The sequence below is a fragment of the Lepisma saccharinum genome, chromosome 15 (assembly GCF_977018435.1).
Source record: "Lepisma saccharinum chromosome 15, izLepSacc3.1, whole genome shotgun sequence".
Classification (NCBI taxonomy): Eukaryota; Metazoa; Arthropoda; class Insecta; order Zygentoma; family Lepismatidae; genus Lepisma; species Lepisma saccharinum.
The window spans coordinates 25,048,123-25,072,572 of NC_139243.1; the positions used below are offsets into that span (position 1 = coordinate 25,048,123).

The following is a 24,450-nucleotide window of genomic DNA, read 5'->3' on the forward strand; positions in this document are numbered from 1 at the left end:
TATTCCCCATGCTTTAAACGACTTCAACACAACGTATCCTACTTAGAGTACTTCCTGGAAATCCCACCAGATGGCATATCGGTTAATTTTAATCGCGAATTGTCGGTGTCCGGGGAATTCGTTCCCGTCCATGGCCGTTCGGGCCGGCTACCCGGGTGAAGGTATACGTATCACTGTTCTATTAAACCACGCGGTATGTGTTCCTATACAATACCTGTTCGCTACACTATCACTTGGTAGCAAAATCGCGAGGACTAGTTGAACGTGTAACCACTGCGCGAGGATCTGCGTACGTACGTCTTGATCCTGTCAAGGTTCCAGTTGAACTCCTTACGTACTACTACTGAATGTAAACACAGATCTATCCTACGTAGAGCGGCCATATTGGAAGCGACACTATCGCTCAGGTGGTAATTTTAATCGCGAATAGCGTAAATACGCATGAAATACATAGCGCAACAACGTAGGCATGACTCGTGTGACGTCAGAACACAAGGTAGCTGTCGCGTTGTGCGTTAAGAGAGACCCCGCATCTTCCATGTGACTGTGGTATAACAATTAGTCCTGTACCGACAAGGTACCACTAAAATAATGTTCATAAAATTATAATTCATTAATCTTGTATGCTATTTTGTTAAGAACTGTATGGTATTTCAAGATAATGTTTATCCTTCCATCGTTATCATTTATAATTTTGTGGTATTAAAGTATGTTTTCTGTATGAGAGTACAGGACATATAGGAAATACTTTGTTGTAGTAGCAGTAGATTTGCGGTAAATTTGGTTGAATGGCAAATTGTGTGAAATGTATTTGCTTTGTAATTATACTAATATAAGTCAGAACTTATTGTAAATCTTTCAATCATGTACAATAATTGTAAGTATATCCCGGATATGTATTAGTGAATTTGATTTTTTTCTCCTATGCAAATTTTACATTTACATATTCGTCGGCAATGACTTGCTTTTAGAGCACAAATGAAGGTGCAAGAGGTTAAGTTACGATATACAAATATATACTAAAGTGTTATTTTTTTTGTCTGTTTTTGTGCTAGAAGTATAAAGGTAAGCAGATATTTATATTTGTAGTACTGATGTGTATGATAGAAAATAAATAAATATGTAGTGTATTGTATATTCTGGTGATTGTAGTTATGGATGTTCGGAGACCTTCCTCCACAATATACTTTGATGTAGGGTGACCAGACGTACTGATTCTCGCAAGGACAGTCCTTTTTTTTTCAGGGTCATGTCCTGCGGTCTGCGATGCTACTCCAAACAAACAAATATGTCCTACTTTTCAACAGCGTCCTGCAAAATATTCAGACGAATTGTTTAACTCTGTGAAACTGTTAGTGCCTTGTTAGTTTGCATAGAAATACTTGTAGATCTAAAAAAAATTTACGCTCGCTTCGCTCGGAACTTTCTTCTTTCTGTAAGGTTTATATTTCCGTACGTTTATATTTATATAAGACAATTATATTCTCAGTATTGATTAATATTTTAATATTATTTCACAGTGTATGGATGTTGTATGGTAAGGAAGTAAGAAAATAAAAAAAAAAGTAAGAAGATAGGACATAGAAAGGTCAATATGTAAAGTTAAAAAGTTAAACAAGAGGATGAACGAAAAGACAGAAATGAAATAATGAAAGGGAAGACCTCCCTGGTGGAGCGGTTGAACGCTAGGATGCCAGGGGTCCTGGAATCGAATCCCAACCCAAGCGACATTAAATAACAAAAATCAAATCAAGAAGAAAACAGATGAAAGAGAATTGTGTAATATTTCAGGAGACATATAAGCAGCATGATCTTTCCTTTGCCAAAGGAGGGAGCAGGGTTTACTTGTCCCTGTGCTCTTTTAGTTATAGCTGCACCCCCTCTCCCCCTCGTACGCATCCATGGATGTCCTGCTTTTCTGTTCAGAAAATCTGGTCACCCTACTTTGATGGTGCAAATAGGCCAAATTGCTGATACACCCAGAGAATTTAATTTGCTTGCTTACACGTACAATAATCATTGAAAAAGGACTAAGAAGTTGTTCAATGTTTATGTATTATTATTATTAAGTTTTATACATATGTAATAAATGCCCCCCCCCAAACACTGAGGTGATAAACAACCTAAGTTGCTTCAGTTCATCCTTGCCTGTTCTGTTTATTTTTATTACATAGTTATATTATTCATGTTCAAGTAGAATAGTAAAGTGGTTAGCTTTACTAAACTTAGATCTCATTACAAATTAAACAAGCAAACATTGTTTTTAACTGGAAAATATAAGCTTTATTCAAGTATCTTTGAGTGCTGTAATCAGTTTTACAATAATGAACTTGTGGACCAACGTCCGGAGCGATTTTACTATACCGGGAATTTCTCCATTTTGTTTGAAATTCGGCATACTCACTAATTTTGGCCCCCTCACACGTGGAAGTAGGAAAATAATCTAAATTATGTTCTTATTTCTACACCCTCGATTTCCAAATTTCCCACAGATTCCGGGCTTCGCCCCTGGGGTAATTGACCTACCGCCCCCAACCGCTAGCGGAGCCCTGCCTCCGCTCCGCTCCGGCTCCCCGGCTTTCTCTATAGAGTCCCTGTTAAAGGCATGTTAGAAATTGGCCAGATTCACCTGCCCCCAAATAAGGGCCAAATTTTAAGTGCAGATTCGTGATTATGAGCCCCAAATTAGTAAGTATCCCAAATTTCAAACAAATTTGATAAATTCCCTGTATTGTTAAATTATACCAATATCCGATTGTTTAATTCAGATTTCATCATGGTATGCAGGCATTTTTTTTTCATCATTTCATGGTTCGATTTCTATTTATGTCTAGTGCCTCCCCAATGGTGCAGTGGTTGCGTTGTTGCCTTGTAATCAAGGGGTCCCGTGTTTGATACCCAGTGGAGGCACATAGTGGTTCGGATCCACTTTAAACTGTAGGCCCAGTCCCAATTAGCCTTACTGTGCACAAAGTGGACTTAAAACACCAAATCAAACCAATCTATTTATGTCTGTTAACACACACTTCAGAGTTTTAGTGATTACTTACTGTGTGTTTGCTTAATAATGGTTTTTCACTTCCATATACTCCCATATGTTTCTTCTCTTGCAACCAGCCATTTGTTTACTGCTGTCTTGGTTACGGACTCTTGCTGCAATGTAGATCACATTTATGTGGTGTGAAGGGGTTTCATAGTTAAGTTAGGCAAGTCAGTTTGAACACTCTTAGTATTCATAGAAAATCTCTAAATATTTTCATAGTTATATTAGGCGGACCAGGTTTAGGGCTCTTAGCATTACAGTAATTTCCCTAAATGCTTTTCAGCATCTCATCATGTTATTGATTCGAGCCTCATGTCAGCAGTAGACTGTGGAATGGTTTGTTGATGGGAAGCAGGAATGTTGGCATAGGGTACCTTTTACATCATCTTTTTCCTGATGAATGGGACTTTTTGGAACTATAAAGAGTAGTTTACTCTGCTAAGCTTACTTTTCATTTTTCCGCGCAAATTTTCCTCACAATCGATTTTGCTACCCGTCTGGTGAGTACACTCCTGACGAAGCCACCAGACAGGTGGTGAAATAGAGGAAAATTTGCACAGAAAAATGAAAAGTAAGCTTATCAGAGTAAATTACCTATCTCCATGTAAACACATATCTTTATAAAGAGTGCTTATTACTTTCAGAAAGATTCAAATTTACTTTCACAATTGTTTCCATTATTCTGCGCTACTTTTTCTTTAATCTATGAATGCAAAATACTTTTTTTATGGAAAATGCAGATGCTTTCACTAATTTAACCAGGTTTCATGATTCTTCACAGTGTAGAGAAAACACATGCTCACTTGTAAGGTACTACTTTTTTTTTTTTTTTTTTTGCAATGCTTGTGAGATTGGGCATTTAGGTTCCATTTCTTTCTCATAAGACTGTCGGAAATTTCAATAGTTGTAGTGAGGTAGTTACATTCATTGCTCTCTCTAGTGATAATACTTATCTTTATTTTTCATGTTATGCTTTATGGTTAGTGTGAATGATTTAACTTGGAGCATTGAAAGTTACGCGGAAACAGCTGGACTGTGTTTCAAGCACTTCATGACAATCAGAATGTTCCATTGTTGTCGAAAATATGTGGGCAGCAAACAGTTCTCTGTTTTAAGTTAGCTCGCATCCTGGGGGTATATTGCTTTGTGTGTGTTCCGCTATTTGTAGAGCAATGAATAATTATGGCCAAGAAGTATATATGTAGTTTGAATACGGACCTGCTACTAGAATTAAAATTCCTGCATCTTGACCAGTAATGTGTGTCTACATGTAAACAACGATAGTCTACATTCTACACGCAGACAATTTTATACACATAGATGACGTAATCTATGTAAACAACATGGTGAAAGGTGATAACTTATCAAAGGACACCATGGACGTAAACTTATAGTCTACGGCACATCACTGATCTTGACACAAACTCAAAATACATATCTTGCTTTGTGCATCCAATATGTGGGGAGTTTCATGAATGGTTGGTGAAGAAGAAAGTTGTTCTCAAGAAGATTGGTTCTTTTAATAAATATTAGGTCAGTCAAAAAGTAAATGCAATCATTTTTTTATTTTTCACAGCAACAATAGAAAACTTACAATGATATAATTTTCCAACATAGTCCCCCTCAACTTCAATACACTTGGTCCAACGTTCCACAAGCTTTCCGATACCTGAGAAAAAAAGGTTTTGGGTTGAGCAGCAAGCCACGTATGCACCGCTTCCTTCACCTGGTGATCTGTGTCGAATCGACGGCCTCTTAAAGCATCTTTAAGGGGACCGAACAGATGGTAATCCGACGGGGCGAGATCGGGACTGTATGCAAGATGCTCTAACACCTCAAAGCCCAGATTCTGAAGAGTTGGAGCGGTGTTGGCGGCGGTATGGGGACGCACGTTGTCATGCAACAAAAGAATGCCTTCCGACAATCGACCTTGTCGTTTGCTTAGAATTGCAGGCTTCAACTTATTCGAAAGCATATCACTGTATCGTTCACTGTTTGTTGTTGTCCCCTTTTCCACATAATGTTTCATAATTACCCCTTCTGAGTCCCAAAAGTGTGAGCATCACTTTTCCTGCAGAGTGTTGACGCTTGACTTTTTTTTTTCCACTGGAGATTCAGGGTGTTTCCATTCCATGCTCTGGCGTTTGCTCTCAGGTTCGAAGTGGTGGATCCATGTTTTATCTCCAGTGATGATTCGTTTTAAAAAGTCTTCACCTTTGTTAGCATGTCTGTTCAATAATTGCTGACAGATTCTCACACGATTTCGCTTGTTCTCGTCAGTGAGTTCTTTAGGGACCCATCTCGCACAGACTTTATGAAAGTTGAGCCTGTTATGTATAATTTCATATGCAGAACCATGACTAATGTGCAAATGGTTTGTCACTTCATCAACAGACACTCGTCGGTTATTCAGAACCAGCTCACGGACTTGCTCAATGTTGTCATCAGTAGTGGATGTGGCTGGAGACCTGCTCTTTCCTCGTCCTTCACACTTGTTCGACCACTTTTGAACTTTTTAATCCACTGGTAAACACTTCGCAGCGGTAAGACATTGTCACCGTATTGTGCTGAAAGTCTTCTATGGATTTCAGCTCCTGGCACACCTTCAGACCACAAAAAACGGATTACAGAACCCTGTTCTTCTGTGGTGCACACGGACAGTGGCGCAGCCATGTTTATTTGGCAACACTGCAGAGCGAACTGAAGTGATGACGCTGTAACCTGCCACAGGCGAAGACAACGATGCTATCTATCGGCTTGCAAGCGCAGAAAGCTGTACAGCCAACCTACAGAAGAAAAGAAAAACATTGCATTTACTTTTTGACTAACCTAATACTTCTAAACTTCAGCGTAGGACAAACATCAAAGGTTGCTCAGAAGGGACCTGAAAGTCATACTAAGATTATAATAAATAATACCTCTTGACAACTGGAGGTCACATTTAATTAATTGTTTATCATGCATCATTTATGTGATCCATACTTTAATAAATAATAATTAAAATACATTAATAATAACAATAATTCTATAGTTAGACCTATCTGACTTTTCAGGAAGGGGTGGGGTTAAACTGACTTCCTTGAGATGTCGCATATTTGGGTCAAAATATTACGGTCACCTCTCACATTAAACTCTCTAATTTTTGGAATTATCAAAGTTCTGAAACCATTTATTTTTTGATTGGAATGGTAGAACATGAAAACATGAACTGTTTCTTGTATTTTATACTAAATGTTTTTTTTATTTTATGTATTTTTCTTTTGTTATTCTCTTTGAATAATAACTAACTGAACTTTTTTTCCATTATTAACTATTAAAATAACTAGCTTTCTGTTTTCTTTGTAAATTGAGATGAATGATGCCAACTTCTAAGTTTGTGTGAGTGGACAGATCCATTTTACTTCCCTGCCGACACCCATGGGTGAATGTCAAAGATTGCCTCTACTCAGTTTTTAGAGTGAATTTATACACTCAGAAGTGTGTAAGATAATTTTTATCGACATTTAATGGTCAATTCCTCCTGTCCCTACCAAGCAGCATTGCCAGTCTCTTGACAAAGTACAGTATTCTTTGTACTGTGAAATCATGCTAAATAGTACTAAATTGTACTAGTATTTAAAAATTGACAGTAATTTTGATTTTAAATATAGGCTATCCTTATTAAAAGGAAAATAAAATATTGACAAGTGCAGGATATATGAATCGGTAGGCTATAAAGATGTGAATTGCAAAATATACAGTAGACAGGAACAGAGAATATATTAATTTGAAGATTTCACCATCAACCACTCAGCTTATAGTTAGGGTTTTAACATGAGGGTCCAAATTTAGGATATTTCACACATGTTATAATACAAAAAAGCCCATTGGCATCCGATTATGAAATTTGGCACACATATTCTCAATTGATGTCTTTAAAATGTGTATTGAAAAAAAAAAAAGAATGGTGTTTTTCATATTTTGATTTTTTCTTTAGTTTTTGTGAAATTCAAATACCACAGTCTTGGCTGGAATTTGAACCCGGGACCCCTGGTGTGTCATAGCATGCTATGCTAACCTCTGCCACAGAGGGCAGCAGGTGTATTTGAGGGAGTGATGAAGATACGAAGATTAAAAAGAAAGGGACTGGACTGAATCTTTTGTGACCTTCAAAAAACTGATGAAGGGAAGGAAGTCCACCCCGACATTACAGGGCCTTGAATAAGTAGTGTGAAAAGAGGACAATTCTGCGTTCTCTGTCGGTTCCTCTGAATTATGATCCGCTAGAGGCACTAGTGATAGAACGGCAACGTGGTATTCGTCTGGAAGTAAATGGAGTTTTTGCTGCAACATCTGATTCTTTTACATGAAGTATTTCTATGAATGCGATAATTGCTATGATATTCGACCACGTCCTGTTATTGTGACTTTCATTAATAATATGGGAGAAAATATACGTGTGGAATGTTCTTGGTAACTGTAAATTTTTGTGTATGAATTAGTTTCATTATTATTGTTTTTATTATTATTATTATCATCATCATTTCTTTTAAAGAAATACACACTGAAGCATTTGTATTTTTTATATTTACCCACAAAACTCCCTTAGTGCCATCGATATGAGTGTAAGGAAACTTTCAGACCAATGGGACAAGCGATACCGGATGTTCACTCTGATGTGACCAGTGACACAGATACTTCCAGACTGTAAAATACCATTCATTAAGCTTGAGGGTCCAAACAGCAAACCGATCAGCACATGTTCATGTGTCGCATTCACGTGCTGCTTGTTACTTTGGTCAGAAAATTCCTTAAAGGAAGGGAAGGGGTACTCAGACCGAAGTGATGTGCCACAGGGGAGTTCCCAATGATGTGCAAGCAACATGGTGCCTTCAGTCTATTAGCAAGCGTTTGCTGCTAATTTTGCGAACAACAGATCTAGTTGACCCCGATAAGCTGCATGTGTCGATTTGTTGCTTGTGTGTCACTCAAACGGACCATTTGCTCAATAGCTTATAACGTTTTGCCATGGTTTGCTGTTTGTGCATGCGCGATACGATGAGGTCACACCGAAGTGGCACGCAGCACTTGTCGCTTGAGGATTTCACCAACAGAACGCAGTCTGTGCTGCCCATCATACTGATGGTGTGAAACATTGCTCTCGATTGGCTCGTTTCCAAGCGACATGTGTCATGTGTCGCTTCAGTCTAAAAGCTGCCTTGGACCAAAGGACCCACGTTGCTTTAGTGTGAAATCATTTGTCGCATGCCGCTTTTGTCTAAAATCTCCTTGAGGAAACTGTGCAGTCAGAGCTTGTGCCCCTACAGTTCGAAAGGCTGCATTGATTACCGATTGCTCGCTTCCAAGTTACACTTGTGGTTTGTCGCTGCGGTATGAAATATCTCCCAGGATGCTATTTATATTCTAATAACACAGAAAAATGAACTCTAGTACACAATCCAACACCTGACATCCAGAATCATATTGCGATGTTTCTTCTTGTGTTACGCATGCTATTTATTTTATTTTACTTTTCTTTCCAAATTAATGCCATTTCATGACTGCAAATCACTTCACAAATACAACTGTTTCCATCAATTCACTTACCGCCTTTGAAGACAAACAAATATACACAACATATTCCAAAAACTTACTAAGCTGTATTAATTTCATAAGAAAATTAGTTGTGGTACCAATTGCACTGCCATCTATGTTGTCATCCACCTCGGGAATCAGTTTTTGTGTCGTTTTCCACACTACCTATTCAAGGCACTGTACCGACTACCGACGGCACCCTCGCTCTGCCTGTTTTAGGGTAAGGGGTGAGGTGGCAAGACACTTGTCAACTCCTAACTAGTCCTCCTTTGTCAGTGTGTACTAATACCCTACATTTCTGGCTGTGATTTTATCTCTGATTGGGGAAATGAAGGATGTTAAAAAAGATCTAAAACTGTACATACACAGGCCCACGGCTAGAATTGATCTTTGTGGGGGGTGGGGCTAACGGGTTATCAGGGGGCTTTGTAAACCAAGTCCAGTTTTAAAAAGTTTAACAGTATTAAATGAATGTAAAAGGGGGGCATTGTGTTATTATAAAACATAAAATTTAGAAATATCATGCAAATACTATAGTTCTTTCTATACCTTCTAAAACATCTATTGAAGTGTTAATTGACTGCTACTGACACCATCCCTTAATACACACACTATACTATTTTTGATGGTACAGGTATTTATATCATACAAGTAGAAATGTACAATATTCACTTCAATCATAGGGCCTACCGTACCCCTGCCGAAGCAATAAAACTCCTCTTCGTTCCCAAAACCATGGATCTGTTGGCATTTGACATGGCTGTGGAAGGAATGTGGATGATGACGTTAAAGTCCCAGATATTTGTCAAACGAAAGGCTGCAATAGAGGCAGGGAAGTTACAGAAGAAGAAGCTCCCCTATGAAATAGCTTTCTAAAGTCTAGAGAAACTTCTAAACACTTGCCGGTACTTAGATTTCTGCTCACAATGAAGATGAACAAATCTAATAGATGCTGTTCATGTTTTGTGAATTTATCCCTCGCAAACTTGTGAACAAAATAATATGTGCTGTCTACATTTTCACTCTTCACCTCAAAGAAATTAGAATACAAAATAGTTTTGCCTAATGTCAAGGGGGCTGGCACCGCCTGGCTACGGGCCTGTATATACGAGTATGCATCAAAAAGTTTCGAGACTAGTTCTGTAACATGCCAACAGATGGCAGCGCAAGACTGCACGCACAGGCACAGGGAGCACCAACCTTCATAAGTCAGTGTCCCAAGAGACATCGTCCTGTGTACATCGTGAGCTGTGCAGCTGGTGCTCTTCTGACCACGTGCGTTACCACGTCTGCGATTTCATCACAACTAGCGAACGTGAAATTCTGTGTGAAACTGGGCAAATCCACCACAAAAAAAAAATCACTGGTCACAGGCAAGATCTGTGGAGAGTTTCCCTCACCTCGCCTGAAGAGATTTGTTTATAACAGTCCCTTTTCCTCAAAGGGAAGGGATCATAAACTTGTGATGTCCCTGCTGAAGGGAACTTTTTCTCTACCTTGACAAATTCATTTGTAAACAGTGACAGGTGTTACAACAGTGACAACAGGATATTTGACTCATTGTATCATTTTTTTAAATTATGATTTTTATTTTGAAAAATAATTTTTGATGATTTTTTAAATTTAAAGCATTTTTTTTATTTTCTTAACCCTAGAACACTACCGTGTTACAATATTACAGTGTAACTACCGCTACGTAAATTTTACGTACATGAAGGAATCTATTTTTAAAACAACCTCTACATCATGAAAACAAATTTCTATTCATTGTGAACATTATTTTGTTTATTTTTCCTTATATTGGAATTTTATTCTTCATTTTAAAATGTATAAACATGGTTTTATTAAACATAGAATATTTTAAGAGAAGGTCTTGCTTGACAAGCTCATTCGTACATTAAGAATGAAGGTGAAAAGTTCGAACAATGAAAAGCAAACAATAATAATATTCACAACGCTGTAAATAAGGAACAAATGTAATTTTAAAGTCACAAGAAAGTAGTGCATGCTTCTAAACGTTCGTTTTCTAAATCCAAGTATCCAAATCGAATTTAGAAATGTCAAAATTACTCGTACGTGAAAGATATTTCTCGTTTTACACAGCTATGTAAAATTGACGTACGGTGCACAACATAACAAACCAAATCAAGACTATCAGTGCTTACACCCTCCTTACCACAGTGCTACCTTATGTCCGACAGACAACTTGAGACACTGCTAAGCAGAGGGGTAAGTGGGTGCGAGGTGGGAGGTAGGGGAGGGATTTGAGCACAAGGCATACGTAAAATGTACGGTAGTGTTCCACAAATTGGCTTCCCACAGGAGCAGTCCGTAGTTGTCATCCTCCTGTTCTTGTAGTTGCAGAAACTGCAATACATTCTGTTCCCTTGTGACGTGGCTGCTACTGTACTTGTCTCTTCCTTCCCAAGTACTTTCAAAATTGACTTTCTTAAGTGCGTAAATCCATGATACGAGGGTCACTATTTATATTTTGAGCCTAACAATGAAAAAACAGGAATTTGGCATTGAAAACTGCTTTATTGTTTTTCGAAGTATTCTCCTTTATGGTCAATACACTTTTGCATTCGTTGAAACCATTTGTCAAAGCAGTTTTTCCAATCTTGAGACACCTCCATAATATGGTTTTTGAACGCATCAACGGCATCTTCAGCCGACGAAAATCGTTGTCCACGCAATTTATTCCTTACATTCGGGAACAAGAAGAAGTCATTGGGTGCCAAATCAGGACTGTATGGCGGATGACCCATCAATTCGATTTTTTGAGTGTTCATAAAGTCGGTTGTTAGACGAGATGTGTGTGACAGCTGGCATTGTCTTGATGAAGAATGATCCGACGGCGTTTGTTTGTTTTCCGTATTTGACCGAAGACCTCTGGCAAACAAATTGTTGTGTACCATTCAGAGTTGACCGTTCTACGTTCCTCTAAAGGCACAGTTCCCACATGACCAGTTTTCCCGAAAAACAGGTGACCATTTGTTTCGATGTGCTTCGAGCGCGAACAACTTTTGTTGGATTGGGTTCATCTTGAAACACCCATACAGTCGACTGCTGTTTACGTTCCGGCTCATATGCATATATCCATGATTCGTCACCTGTTACAATCTTATATACGTCTTTTGAAGCACCACGATTGTATTTATTGAGCATTTGTTTGCACCAATTGACGCGAGCGTCTTTTTGAGTTTTTGTCAAATTGTGTGGGATCCAACGAGAACATACCTTTCTCACAGCTAAATGATCATGTAATATTTTATATATGCTGGTGGAACTAATGCCTACGGTTGCCTCAATCTCACAGTATGACGATCTTGCAGTATTGGGTTTTGCACAGCATCAATGTTTTCTTGAACAACAACTGATTTTGGACGACCTTCGCGAATCTCGTCGGTGAGCGAATGGCGGCCAAGATTAAATTCGTTATACCAGCGTTTCACAGTGGCAAAGGATGGGGCTTCATTGCCAAATGTGGAAGTAAGTTGATCGATGTCTTGTCTTGTCTTGATAATCCACGTCGAAAATCGTAAAAAATCATCGCACGAAAATGTTCACGAGTTAATTCCATTTTATTGTTGTCGCACAATCTCCAAGGCAACATAAACAACACAAATGAAGCTATTGACAAAACATTTGAAGTACGTTATGGTCAATAATGCCAGACGATTCCGTGTAAACGTCAAATCGCACCTAACTTCAATCAGTGTTGCCAAGGCTCAAAATATAAATAGTGACCCTCGTACTATGGGAATACTTGTTAAGTGTGTTAATGAAACTATAATAATTTCAGTAACTTTTTTTCCAGTGAAAATAGAATATTCTGGATGTACCATATAATTGTAACTTAAAATATTTTTATAGCCTTTGTAGCTGAATTTTGACAATTTTGTTAACGATAGTTAGCAAAATATCAGCTGTCATGCTTATTTACAGTTTAATGATAATGACACTATTTATGGTTTAACATGAGTAGTATTTTGCATTTTATTCTACCCAAATTTTTTTCTGTTTTTGGCCATAAAAGTTATTGAATTTTAAATCAAGAGAAATGCAAGTGTGTGTTCAGTTTACATATTACATTTTCTTTCGTGTGAGCTTCACCCTGTCAGTACATATATATTTTGTTTCCTTTATTTTCATTTCTTAGTGCCTAATAAGCACCATTCAATGATTTCAATATTAATGTACTTTCACAAGAAGTGATTCTGATATGTACATTATTGTATAAATTATTTGTTTAAAGTAATTTAAATCAGTGTTCTTTTTTTTAAAAAAAATAACCTGATTTTAATCAAGATTTAAATTAATCCACCTTGATCACATGTAATCATAATAACAAAATTGTGTTATTAATATTAAAATATCTACTAATAATATTGGGTTGGTGCGAATGAAATGTCCGCTTTGACGTCTGGTGGGAAACTCACCTCAACAACATAACACAGGGATTAACTGAGGTCACGTGTCTAACGTCATAAACTCTGTATACATCCAACAAAGAGGCTGGAGTACCCAGACAGTCAGGAGGCAGTATGTTGCTGAACAGGGTCATCTGAAAGTGCACCATGGAGAGCACACAATTGCGAGTGATTTTTCTTTACGAATTCAAACTGGGACATTCTGCTCAGCAAGCCGCCAAAAACATTAACAGTGTATTTGGGCCAGGAATGGCATATTAACACACCATTCGCTGCTGGTTTGTCAAATTTCGTTCCGTTGACACAGCATTGCAAAATGAGCCCCGTGGCCATCGACCAACATCATGTTCGGATGAGCTCCTCAGGAACGCCGTGGAAGCGGACCCCTGGAAAAGTGTTCGTGCATTGCAGACGAGTTAGGCATATACCATACCACTGCCGTTCGGCGGCTCCGTGCGATCGGTAAAGTGAAAAAGTTGGACTCATGTGTACCACATGACTTGACACCGGTCAACTAGACTCGCCGTCTGGAGGTGTGCAGTTCTCTGAGTGTAAGGATTAACCGGGATGGTTTCCTGCATCGGATTGTCACTTCAGATGAAAAATGGATCTGCTATGACAATCGTAAACGATTAGGACAATGGTTGGATCGTGATCAACATCCAGGATGGTTTCCGAAACCACCACTCCACCCACGGAAGGTGTTGTTGCTGGTATGGTGGTCTATGGTGGGTGTGATCCATCATGTCTTTCTCAGGCGAGGTGAAACCATCAATGCAGATCGTTACAGTGCTGAACTCCATGAAATGCACTGCAAACTTCTTCACAAGCATCCAGCAATGGTCCACAGACAATGCTCGCCCACATGTCGCGCAAAGGATGGTGCAGGCTCTCCATGAGTTTCAATATGAAACCCTTCCTCATCCAGCATATTCTCCCTACCTCCCTCCCACTGACTACCATCTCTTCCAGCATCTTGATCACTTCCTGATAGGGAAGACTTTCGCTGATGATCGGGGGGTGCAACATGCCATTGAGGAGTTCTTTGCGTCGCAGACTCCACACTTCTTTCGCCATGGAATCCAATTGTTGGCTGAGCGATGGCAAAAGTGTGTGGCTGCAGACGGCGACTATTTTGACTAACCAGATATTGTAGTTTTGATTTTTTTGGCCTTTTGCAATGACACACCTGGGCCGGGCATTTCATTCGCACCAACCCAATATTTATAGTATTACTATTATTAGTAGATATTTATTTTACTAATATTATATGATAAACACCTCTGTGCATGTAAAGTGGTCAACTATCGATTTCGCCACTGAAGTTTCCAGGTTCATAAATGTATGCTGTACATATGGTTCTATGTAATTCTTTTAATTTGTGAAGGGTGTTTCATAAAGTGCGCAGGTTTTAAATCGCTTGTCATTTTTTTGTTTGAAGGTTGGCAACACTGTTCTTATCATTTTTGTTATATCTTATCATTCCGATTATTAATTGAGCAATTATTTTTTTTTTCAGATGTTCAGTTGAGTTGCCATGGAGCGGTAAACTATCGCAACGCGTCTGTATTTTAAAAAATACATTACAGAAACTGGGAGTGCTATGCAGAGACAGTTCGTAAACTGTCGACTATGCGGTAGCTATGCATTGTTAGTAACGGATGTTTATTCCTGGCACCCCGACAACAATAGAAAAGAACGGGAAATCACATATCCACGGTATCCAGTTCATCCAGAGCAGGCCACTCCTCGTTTCTGTGATGTGTTTTCAAAATAACGACGCATTGCTCGATGATGAACCGCTCCATGGCAACTCAACTGAAAAAAAAAATTGCTCAATTAATAATCGGAATGAGAAGAGATAACAAAAATGATAAGAACAGTGTTGCCAACCTTTAAACAAAAAATTACAAGCGGTTTAAAACCTGCGCACTTTATGAAACAACCTTTACATGATTGTAAATTTTGTCATCAGTCAATTTAATTTAATACATAACTAATAATTCACATAATTTTGCAGGAAATTTACTATGATGGCACTAATGCAGGTTGCCAGATATTACAAAAGCATGCATTTGCTTAAACGTATTAGAACAAGTATCCCAACTGAAGTTCAACGCAGGTCATGTTGTCCAACTAGACTTTGTGACAAAACTGATGATCTCTCAGATGGAACAGTGACTTTTTGTTTTAGAAAAGAAACTGGTGAGTAAAGTTAATGCTATTGTTATTATATTTATTTCTCTTGTAGTTTACGGTTGTTACAAGCATAAAAACACAGACATGTCTGATGAAGGGAGTGTGTGTTCTCCTGAAACGTCACAACAAAAACTTTTTATACCTGTAACAACCGTAGACTACAAGAGAAATAATTCTTCGAGGGGATATCAAGAAGTAATTACAGCCAAACGGAAGTGTATTCACAAGAACTGAAATATACATTTTGAAGGTTGAACATTACTCTACTTTTCCACATAACATCCATTCACATTTATACAATTGTCCCACTGTGACACTAATTTTTCGATGCCCATGCGGTAGAAATTGTTCAGCTGGATTCGTAACCAAGGATGCATGACTGTCACACCTTCCTTGTCGCAGCTGAAGTGTTTGCCAGCAAGGTGTTCCTTCAATGGATCGAACAGGTGAAAGTCTAATGGGGCCAGGTCTGGACTGTATACTTGAGAATTTTCCAATGCCAGGAATTGACTTTTTCCATCACTGATGCAGCCACATGGGAACGAGCATCGTCATGGAGAAGATGACCTTCTCCAGAGATTTTGTTGGCCGTTTACGGTGCAGAACAGCTCATAGACGATCCGGTGTGGCACAATATGTAGCAGCATTTACAGATGCTCCTTTTGCCCCAAAATCAGCAAGAATGACACCCTGGCTGTCCTGAAAATTGTAAGCAAAACCTTCCTGCAGACGGGGTTGTCTTGAATTTTTTGGGTGGGGTCGAGTTTGTGTGTTTCCGTACCATACTCTGTCGCTTTTGTTCAGGGGCGTAATGAAAAACACACAATTCGGTAACAATGCAGTTGAGGAATGCGTTTCCAGCCCTATGGTACCGGAGCAAATGCTCAACACTGTACCCCATATGGTCCTCCATATGTGGTGGTGTGAGCTGTCTGGGGACAGTTCTCGCTGACACTTTGCGATACCCAAGTTCTTCATGGATGATGGGGTATGAACTGCCATATGAAATGCCCACTGCATTCGCTGTTGTTTGGATTGTTGACCGCCGGTCCTCCTGAATCAATGCCTCTACACCGTCAACATTGCTCTGTGAGTGGGATGTGCGATGCCGTCCAGAGCGGTGTTCATCGAATACATTTACATGCCCTGCGTTGAACTTTGCACACCAGTTACAGACATTTGTGAATGTCATGCACGTGTCACCATACACTGCAACACAGAAACCGAATGACACTTCGCAGCTCAACTGTGTCAAACGTCTCAAGCGTAACTGCTATTTTGAAACAACTGCCTCTTGGCATGTGCGAGGTGCACACACCTGCCATCTTGTGGAAAGGTTGCGACACACACATGTATATTTCAGTTTTTGTGAATACATTTTCGTTTGGCTGTAAAAAAATTACTCAATTACTTTTTGATATCCCCTCGTACAATGCAAGCAATGCATACATCCAAGAAAAATTGTTATTATTTTATTTATAGGTTTTTCTCATTGGCTAGTTGTAACAATTAATTAGCATACTTTATTTTTATTATTGTGTTGTGAAGAACGTTTCATGCTGCATGTTGGTGTTCCTCTGTAGACCCCTCCCCTTCATTACTTTCATCATCATCATCATCATCATTCATCCTCATCATTATGATCAGCATAAAAAACACAATTATTTCCCAAAACTTGAAATGTGATTCAAAGTTTTTTTCCACATTACAAATACTTTCTTACAGCCCCCCTGATACCATAGTGTCAAACACTGTGATGTGGGGATGCAAAATTCCAAGTTTACTTCCCAGTGAAGAGGGGAGGGGTGGGGGGGGGGTAGAATCTCCCAGCTAGCAAAATTGTTACAAAGCATCCCCCAGCTAGAAATTTCCACTTCAAGCACTTGTGGGGTGTAAGGGGTACCTTCCACATAGGCACCCAAAAGTCAACCTCACTTCCACATAGTGCACCCTGGACTAAAGACTAACGAGGATCTGGCGACTGGCACTATGGCCAGTATAATTTTGTGTGTGTTGTCCTGTGTTTTGTCCTTGTGTGTGCTGAGCGCCCATTTACAGCCTCAGCTTTTAACAGAAGTCAGAAGATTTTAAGATTTTTAGTTATGCAACGTTAGAGTTGTTATTTGTAATGATAAGGGGCTGGCCCCCGTATAATGTGACTGGAGCAAAATAGCCTAAGTGCTGACGCTCCCAAAATTTTTAATTCAAATTCAAATTCAAGCACTTGTGAGAACATTGTGGTTAAGATTCAACTTTAAACTGTAGTAGACTATTTCAGCATAAAGTAGACCTGAACTTGAATAAAAATAAGCATTTTTTCAAATTCTTTCTTCTTCTTTTTGTATAATATTCAAAAGTCAAGTTACATACATAACCTCGAATTAACCTAAAGTGTTAATTTTGATAGTACACTAAATATTTGATGAGGTTATGCCCATTTCAGGTAAATGAAATGTGAGAAAGTATTACTTTTACAGAAGGATAATAAGTAGAGAGTGGATCTCTGCCTATTTGTCTTTTTTATTTTTTGCAGTAAAACATATGCTTTAATATTTTAAATTCGTTTCATTTTTGTTCCGAGGCCAGTACTGCATGTTTGTAGTGGTTATGCTTGCCTATTTAGTGCCTATTTTGCATATCTTGCCTAAATGTGTCTTTTTTTGTTATTTCTTTTTCTGTTGTAATGTTATAACAAGATATGAACACTTTGCAATATTGATACACTGTATTGAAGACCTTTATTAATAGAAGTACAGTATACCGCGTGAGGCACCTAAAAGTACCACCTAAAATAGCGAAGAAACCAGAAACAGTAGCGATGTGAGGTTTGCGGGAAACAATAATATCAAATGGGGCTCGTAAATCGGAGGTATGGGGTGGGTCGAAAAATATCGACAAATGGGGCATCTGGAGCAAAGTCATAATTTTTTAAATGGAACGATATACAATAACATGCATAATATAAAAGAGCACACGCAGAGAAACACAACGCCGTTGGTCTCATGCATCTACTGTGTACATAGGAATGAAGATATGGCCATGTGAAAATATGTAAACAAACTAACAAGTGGCCCACTTGACCATCAGTACCACGGCATGTACAAGTATGAGATATCGGAAGCCATTGGACAAGATGAAGACAGAACGTGTTAAAGGAAGAAAAAATACAGTAGACATCGTCAGCACCATGTATTTGACAGTGTTACAGCATAATGAAAATGACCATGACAGTATGTCGAAGAACCACTGCGTAAGAAGCGAAAACCTGTAAAAGTGTGTGTTCAAAGTGGTGGCCGTCAGCTGCGATACAGGCAACGAGGCGCCCACGCAAAGATCGTTGCACAGAATGTAGCATCTCGTGGGGAATGTCCCTACAGGCCGCAGTAATGCGGTGTTGCATATCCTCTGGAGTTGTTGGCACATCCCGGTAGACAATGTCCTTCAGCTTTCCCCACAGGAAAAAGTCTAACGGTGTCAAATCTGGGGAACGAGCCGGCCATTTGACAGGCCCTCCACGTCCAATCCAACGATTTGGAAATGTATTTTTCACACATGCTGTAGCGCGTCTTGCACTGTGAGCTGGGCACCCGTCATGTTGGTACCACATTTCCCTCCTTGTCTGAAGTGGTATGTCCTCCAATAGTACAGGCAGTTCATGTTGTAAAAACTGTATGTATCGTCAGCATTCAGTGTCCCTTGTATAAAAAAAGGGCCAATGAGATGTTCACCCACTATACCACACCACACGTTCACACTCCATGGGCGCTGGCGTTCCACTTGGCGAAGCCAATGTGGATTTGTCACCGACCAATAGTGCATGTTCCTTAGGTTGACATTTCCATGATTGGTAAAAGTTGCCTCGTCAGTGAAGAGGATACGTGACAAATCGGGTGTGTCATGTCGTAACATCCATGTGCAAAACCGAACACGATCCACAAAATCATTCCCGTGAAGTTCCTGATGGAGGGAGATATGATATGGGTGAAACTTGTGTGTGTGCAGAATGCGCAATACACTTCGCTGACTCATCCCAGCATCCCTGGCAATTTCACGGGAGCTAACGAGCGGATTCATAGCAACAACGGCGAGAACATTTGTTGCACCTGCCTCACCTGTAGTTGGCTTGTTCCGCACATGCGCTCATGGTGTTACACGTCCGGTATCTCTTAATTTAATAAATAACTTACCAAACAGACGTCGAGATGGCTGTCGTCTGTCCTGATATCTCTCTGCGTACACACGGTAGGCTTCTGAGGCATTCTTTCGGCATTCCCCATAAATCAGGATCATGTCCGCTTTTTCTATGTTTGTGAACACCATAATCTTCGCTCTTACCACTACGACTGCTTGCTATGAACTAACACGATCTCGTGGACCTGCTATCAAAACTTGCTCTGCGTAAAGGCAGTTCTGTCAGGCACCTGAGAAGTCTTACATGCCGTGGTACTGTCGGTCAAGTGGGCCACTTGTTAGTTTGTTTACATATTTTCACATTTCCATATCTTCGTTCCTATGTGCAGTAGATGCATGAGACCAACGGCGTTGTGTTTCTCTGCGTGTGCTCTTTTATATTATGCATGTTATTGTATATCGTTCCATTAAAAAAAATATGACTTTGGTCCAGATGCCCCATTTGTCGATATTTTTCGACCCACCCCATACCTCCGATTTACGAGCCCCATTTGATATTGTTTCCCGCAAACCTCACATCGCTACTGTTTCTGGTTTCTTCGCTATTTTAGGTGGTACTTTTAGGTGCCTCACGTGGTATACAGAGTGTCCAAAAAGTCACGCAACCCGGTGTTTACGACCGTATAACGGAATAGCGAAATGGAATGAGAAGAAACGCTTTCTGCCAAGAGAATGCCCTGTATATTGGGAAAATTTAGAGAGGCAAACATATGTATGAACATGCATGTTTTAATAACAAATAAGCAAAGTGTTGCCAAAGGCGGAAAAAAAAAATTGCAAATCGTGTGTATTGATGCACAGAACTCACCTAGGTAAATTATTGCAACATTTCACAAAACAATTTGGATGGCCATCTATTGAATTTGACAGAAAAAGAACTTTGACGGAGTTTCAAAAACATTGCACAAGGGAATAAATGGGCTGTTCCAAAAATCGATGTTTTCACAATATTACGAGGGACACTGGCAACACTGTTGCTGTCACGTGTCACTAACAGATGTGTTTCACCTGAGGCTATCACACTAAGGCACTTATAACGAAAAAGGAGAAAGTTGGTTATTCTCGAACATATGCAATAAATTACATACAGCTTGCAACCCTGAAATGTGGGTACAGAAGAACGTGTATCAATTGTTATGTTTTCTGTACCTTAGCTGTTTGCCGCTAACGGCATTCCAGATTGTGTCTACTTATGCTGACGTCGTGTGTGTGTTTTAAAAATGCCATATTCTACACAGGAAAGAGTGTTTATTGTTGAAGAATATATCCGAACATCGTCATATTCTGGCTTAAGAGAAGCATTTAGTGCCAAGTTTCCGACCAGTCCCTCTCCAGATAAGTCATTAATTTTTCATCTTGTGCAAAGGTTTCGCCAAACTGGGTCAGTACATGACAGGCAACGTTCAGGGCGCCCTTCTGTGTTAGGAGCTGATGTTCTGCAGCGTGTTGAACAAAGAATGGTGACGTCGCCACAAAAGTCTGTTCAGAAGCTTGCCTCAGAATTGGACTTACACAAGTCAACTGCTCACAAGGCTATACGGAAATTGAAATTTTACCCATATAGAGTTCGTGTTGTTCATGAATTGAAAGCGGTGGATGTCCTGGCACGGTTGCGTTACTGTCATTGGTTTCAATCATTCGTTCAACAAAATGGTGTCAATGTACTGAATAAAGTTTTTTTTTAGCGACGAAGCCTGGTTTCAATTGGATGGGTATGTCAACAGCCAAAATTCCAGGCATTGGGCGACAGAAAACCCACTTCAGTTGAATGAAGTACCCTTGCACTCTCCGAAAATCGGTGTATGGTGTGGAATATCGCGACATCGTATTGTGGGACCATTATTCTTTGAGACAACAGTAGATACCACTGTGTACGGGGATCTCATAATGCAATTCGTTGCTCTCCTGGAAGAAGACGAATGTGATGCTTGGCTACAACAAGAAGGAGCAACTTGCCATACATCTAATGAATCTCTTCGTATGCTGAGAGAATTTTTTGGTGATCGTCTAATATCCAAGGATTTATGGCCCAGTCGCTCGCCTGATTTAACATCTCCAGATTTTTTTTCTGTGGGGTTACTTAAAGTGGAAAGTATACCAAATGAGACCCAGAACATTGGAGGAGCTGAAACGAAACATTACACAGGGATTTGATAATATCGGTGCTGCAACCCTCAGCAAGGTATCTGAGAACATGATCAAGCGAACCAACTTATGTATCCAAGAAAATGGTGGACACTTCGAACATTTGCTTTAATTTGTAGTGATACCCACATTTCAGGATTGCAAGGTCTATGTAATTTATTGCATATGTTCGAGAATAACCAACTTTCTCCTTTGTCGTTAAAAGTGCCTTAGTGTGATAGCCTGAGGTGAAACACGTCTGTTAGTGACACGCAGTGTTGCCAGGTCTACTGATTTCGCAGGAGATTTCCTGATTTTCAGCACGGTCTACTGATCTTCTGAGAAGTTTCATGAAAATGTGGAAATCTCCTGATTTTTTGCTTCCTTAAATATTTATAATGAACAATTATTTTTAAAAAATGGAAAGTTGATTTAAAATTTACATATTCAGCTGATGGAATGCAAAGACCCATGAATATTCTGCATAGAGAGAGAGAGAGGTAGGTGGTGGAGGAGGGTTATACCATAGAATATGGTTATACCAGGCTTGATGACATTGGGAAAGACGCGTGGCTTCTTGAGCCCATTGTGCATTGGGAAATCCAACACCGGTGTCCCATGTGGTGCGATTTTTGTCAAAGGGGAGGTAACTGAAAACTGGTTACAACTAAATACTAATGTTGCCACCCACAATAGGAACAAGTTTTCAGTTTTATGGTAGTGTTTATTGCAACTCGGATAAAAAGGGAGTCCACATAACGAATGCAGCTAAAGGTTATGGTTACAAAAGCTCTTAGTAAGCTGTCGATTGATTGATTTGGTTTATTTTACTTCGCATTTCTGCCACTTTTGGCTAATCGCGGAGACGAGGATGAATGATGATATGATGAAATTCATAAAGAGACAACCGGGCCCATGCCGAGATTCGATCCCGAGACGGCCGGAACCTAGGGTCGAGTGGTTAGCACATCGCGCTGCGACGCCAAGGGTCCCGGGTTCGAATCCCGCTCGAGCTTGGTTGTTTGTGAATGTCCATTCATCATTTCATCACTCATCGCCATCAAATTTGCCAAGAAGCACAAAACGCCAAGTAAAATAAACTAAATCAATAAATCGATCCCGAGACGGGATCCCTGATGTCATAGCGCTGTGCTAACTACTCAGCCACGGAGGTCGGCTTAGTAAACTGGTGTTGCAGACTTATACCTATGCTTGTACGTCGCAGTCTCTTAACTTAGAAATAATAGTTCATGTTTTTATTTAAGCCATTTCTGAGCGTAACGGCTACTACAATTGGTCTTATGTCCCTTTATACTCAATCAATACTGTGGCGATAGAAATTCTCTTTCCCGATTTTATACTAGATAATCTTCGCATGCAAAAGGCGATTTAATTAACATTTATATTGTCTGGAGTGACTGGGGAAAAAGTTGAAGAAAAAAACCTGCGACTTATCTGATACTGGTTCCCGGGTTCGAATCCCGGAATGGGCATGGGTGCTCTTTGTGAGTGTCCCTTCATCAATTTCACATCTTCATGATTAGACAAATGTGGTAGATGCGAAGTAAAATAAACCAAATCAATCTGTCTAATACTGGTTGGTTACCTTCCTTGATTGAAAGTAAAATTCTAATTCAAGGATATTTCGGGGGTTCAGGCATGATAGCCCTTCTCCATTACCATCAATGCGAGTATGCTTTGAATGTGTTGTTAAAAAAAACTGTGGGCGTTCTTACATCCTCTAACTTTGTCTAATTTTAAATAAAAGCAAGCTAAGGTGTTATCAGGTAGAGTAATTCAAAAATATATCCCCGAATGCGTAGTGGCTGAAGCTCTAGTCTTAGTTAACACAAAAATCACGAAATGTTTCCATAAACTTCTAAACGCCAAGTACATAAATCCACGAACAGTCACAACCATTTATTTTAGAATATTTCTGAGAGATGAACAGAAAATCGAGGTCGGATTTTTGCCAGTACTGTCACTTGCACCCCCTCTGTTTTGGCACTCGATCATCGCCACTGGTTGGGGGAAACTGTAACTTTACCTTAGGTGAATTAAGGGGGTGGGGTTATCGTACCACTTGAAGTGCAAATTCATAATAAAATTTGTATTAACATAACAGTATTATCTTTTGATATCTAAAATTAATAATTAACGTTCAATAATGATAGTGGAAAGTTTTTACCACTCAAACCCCCCCCCCCCAGAACGTTGATAATACGCTATTATTAGTTCTTCTGATTTTTTAAGCAGATCTCCTGATTTTTCAGGGGACGATCTCCCGATTTTTGAAAATATGACCTGGCAACGCTGGTGACACGTGACAGCAACAGTGTTGCCAGTGTCCCTCGCAATAATGTGAAAACATTGATTTTTGGAACAGCCCATTTATTCCCTTGTGCAATGTTTTTGAAACTTTGTCAAAGTTTTTTTTTTTCTGTCAAATTCAATAGATGGCCATCCAAATTGTTTGTTGGTATTGTGAAATGTTGCAATAATTTACCTCAGTGAGTTCTGTGCATCAATACACACAATTTGCAAAGAAAAAATTTCCGCCTTTGGCAACACTTTGCTTATTTGTTATTAAAACATGCATGTTCTTACATATGTTTGTCTCTCTAAATTTTTCCAATATACAGGGAATTCTCTTGGCAGAAAGCGTTTCTTCTCATTCCGTTTCGCTATTCTGTTATACGGTCGTAAACACCGGGTTGCGTGACTTTTCAGACACTGTCTAATATGCACAATGCTATATAGGGCCATGGTAGCTCAATCGGTAGAGCATCTGACTACCATGCGAGAGACCTGGGTTTGATCTCCAGGTTTTTTTCCACATGTTCAAGTGGCTCTGGCACCCACCCATATAAAGTGGGTACCTGGAGG

At 39.4% G+C, this 24,450-nt stretch overlaps 1 protein-coding gene across 2 annotated transcripts in view; it reads left to right on the forward strand.

Annotated features, from left to right (window-relative positions):
- The first annotated feature begins 764 nt into the window (after positions 1-764).
- The window catches only part of LOC145999427 (enoyl-CoA delta isomerase 1, mitochondrial-like), a 53,542-nt gene continuing 29,856 nt past the window's right edge, over positions 765-24,450 (forward strand). The window contains exons 1-2 of one of the 2 annotated variants that reach the window (XM_083136386.1): positions 765-877; positions 15,071-15,255. In XM_083136386.1, the coding sequence (XP_082992512.1) occupies positions 15,081-15,255 (175 nt within the window). In that variant the 5' untranslated portion in view covers positions 765-877; positions 15,071-15,080. Of the gene's footprint in view, positions 878-1,017; positions 1,066-15,070; positions 15,256-24,450 lie in introns of those variants that run through there. The other variant, XM_083136387.1, reaches the window with a different exon arrangement.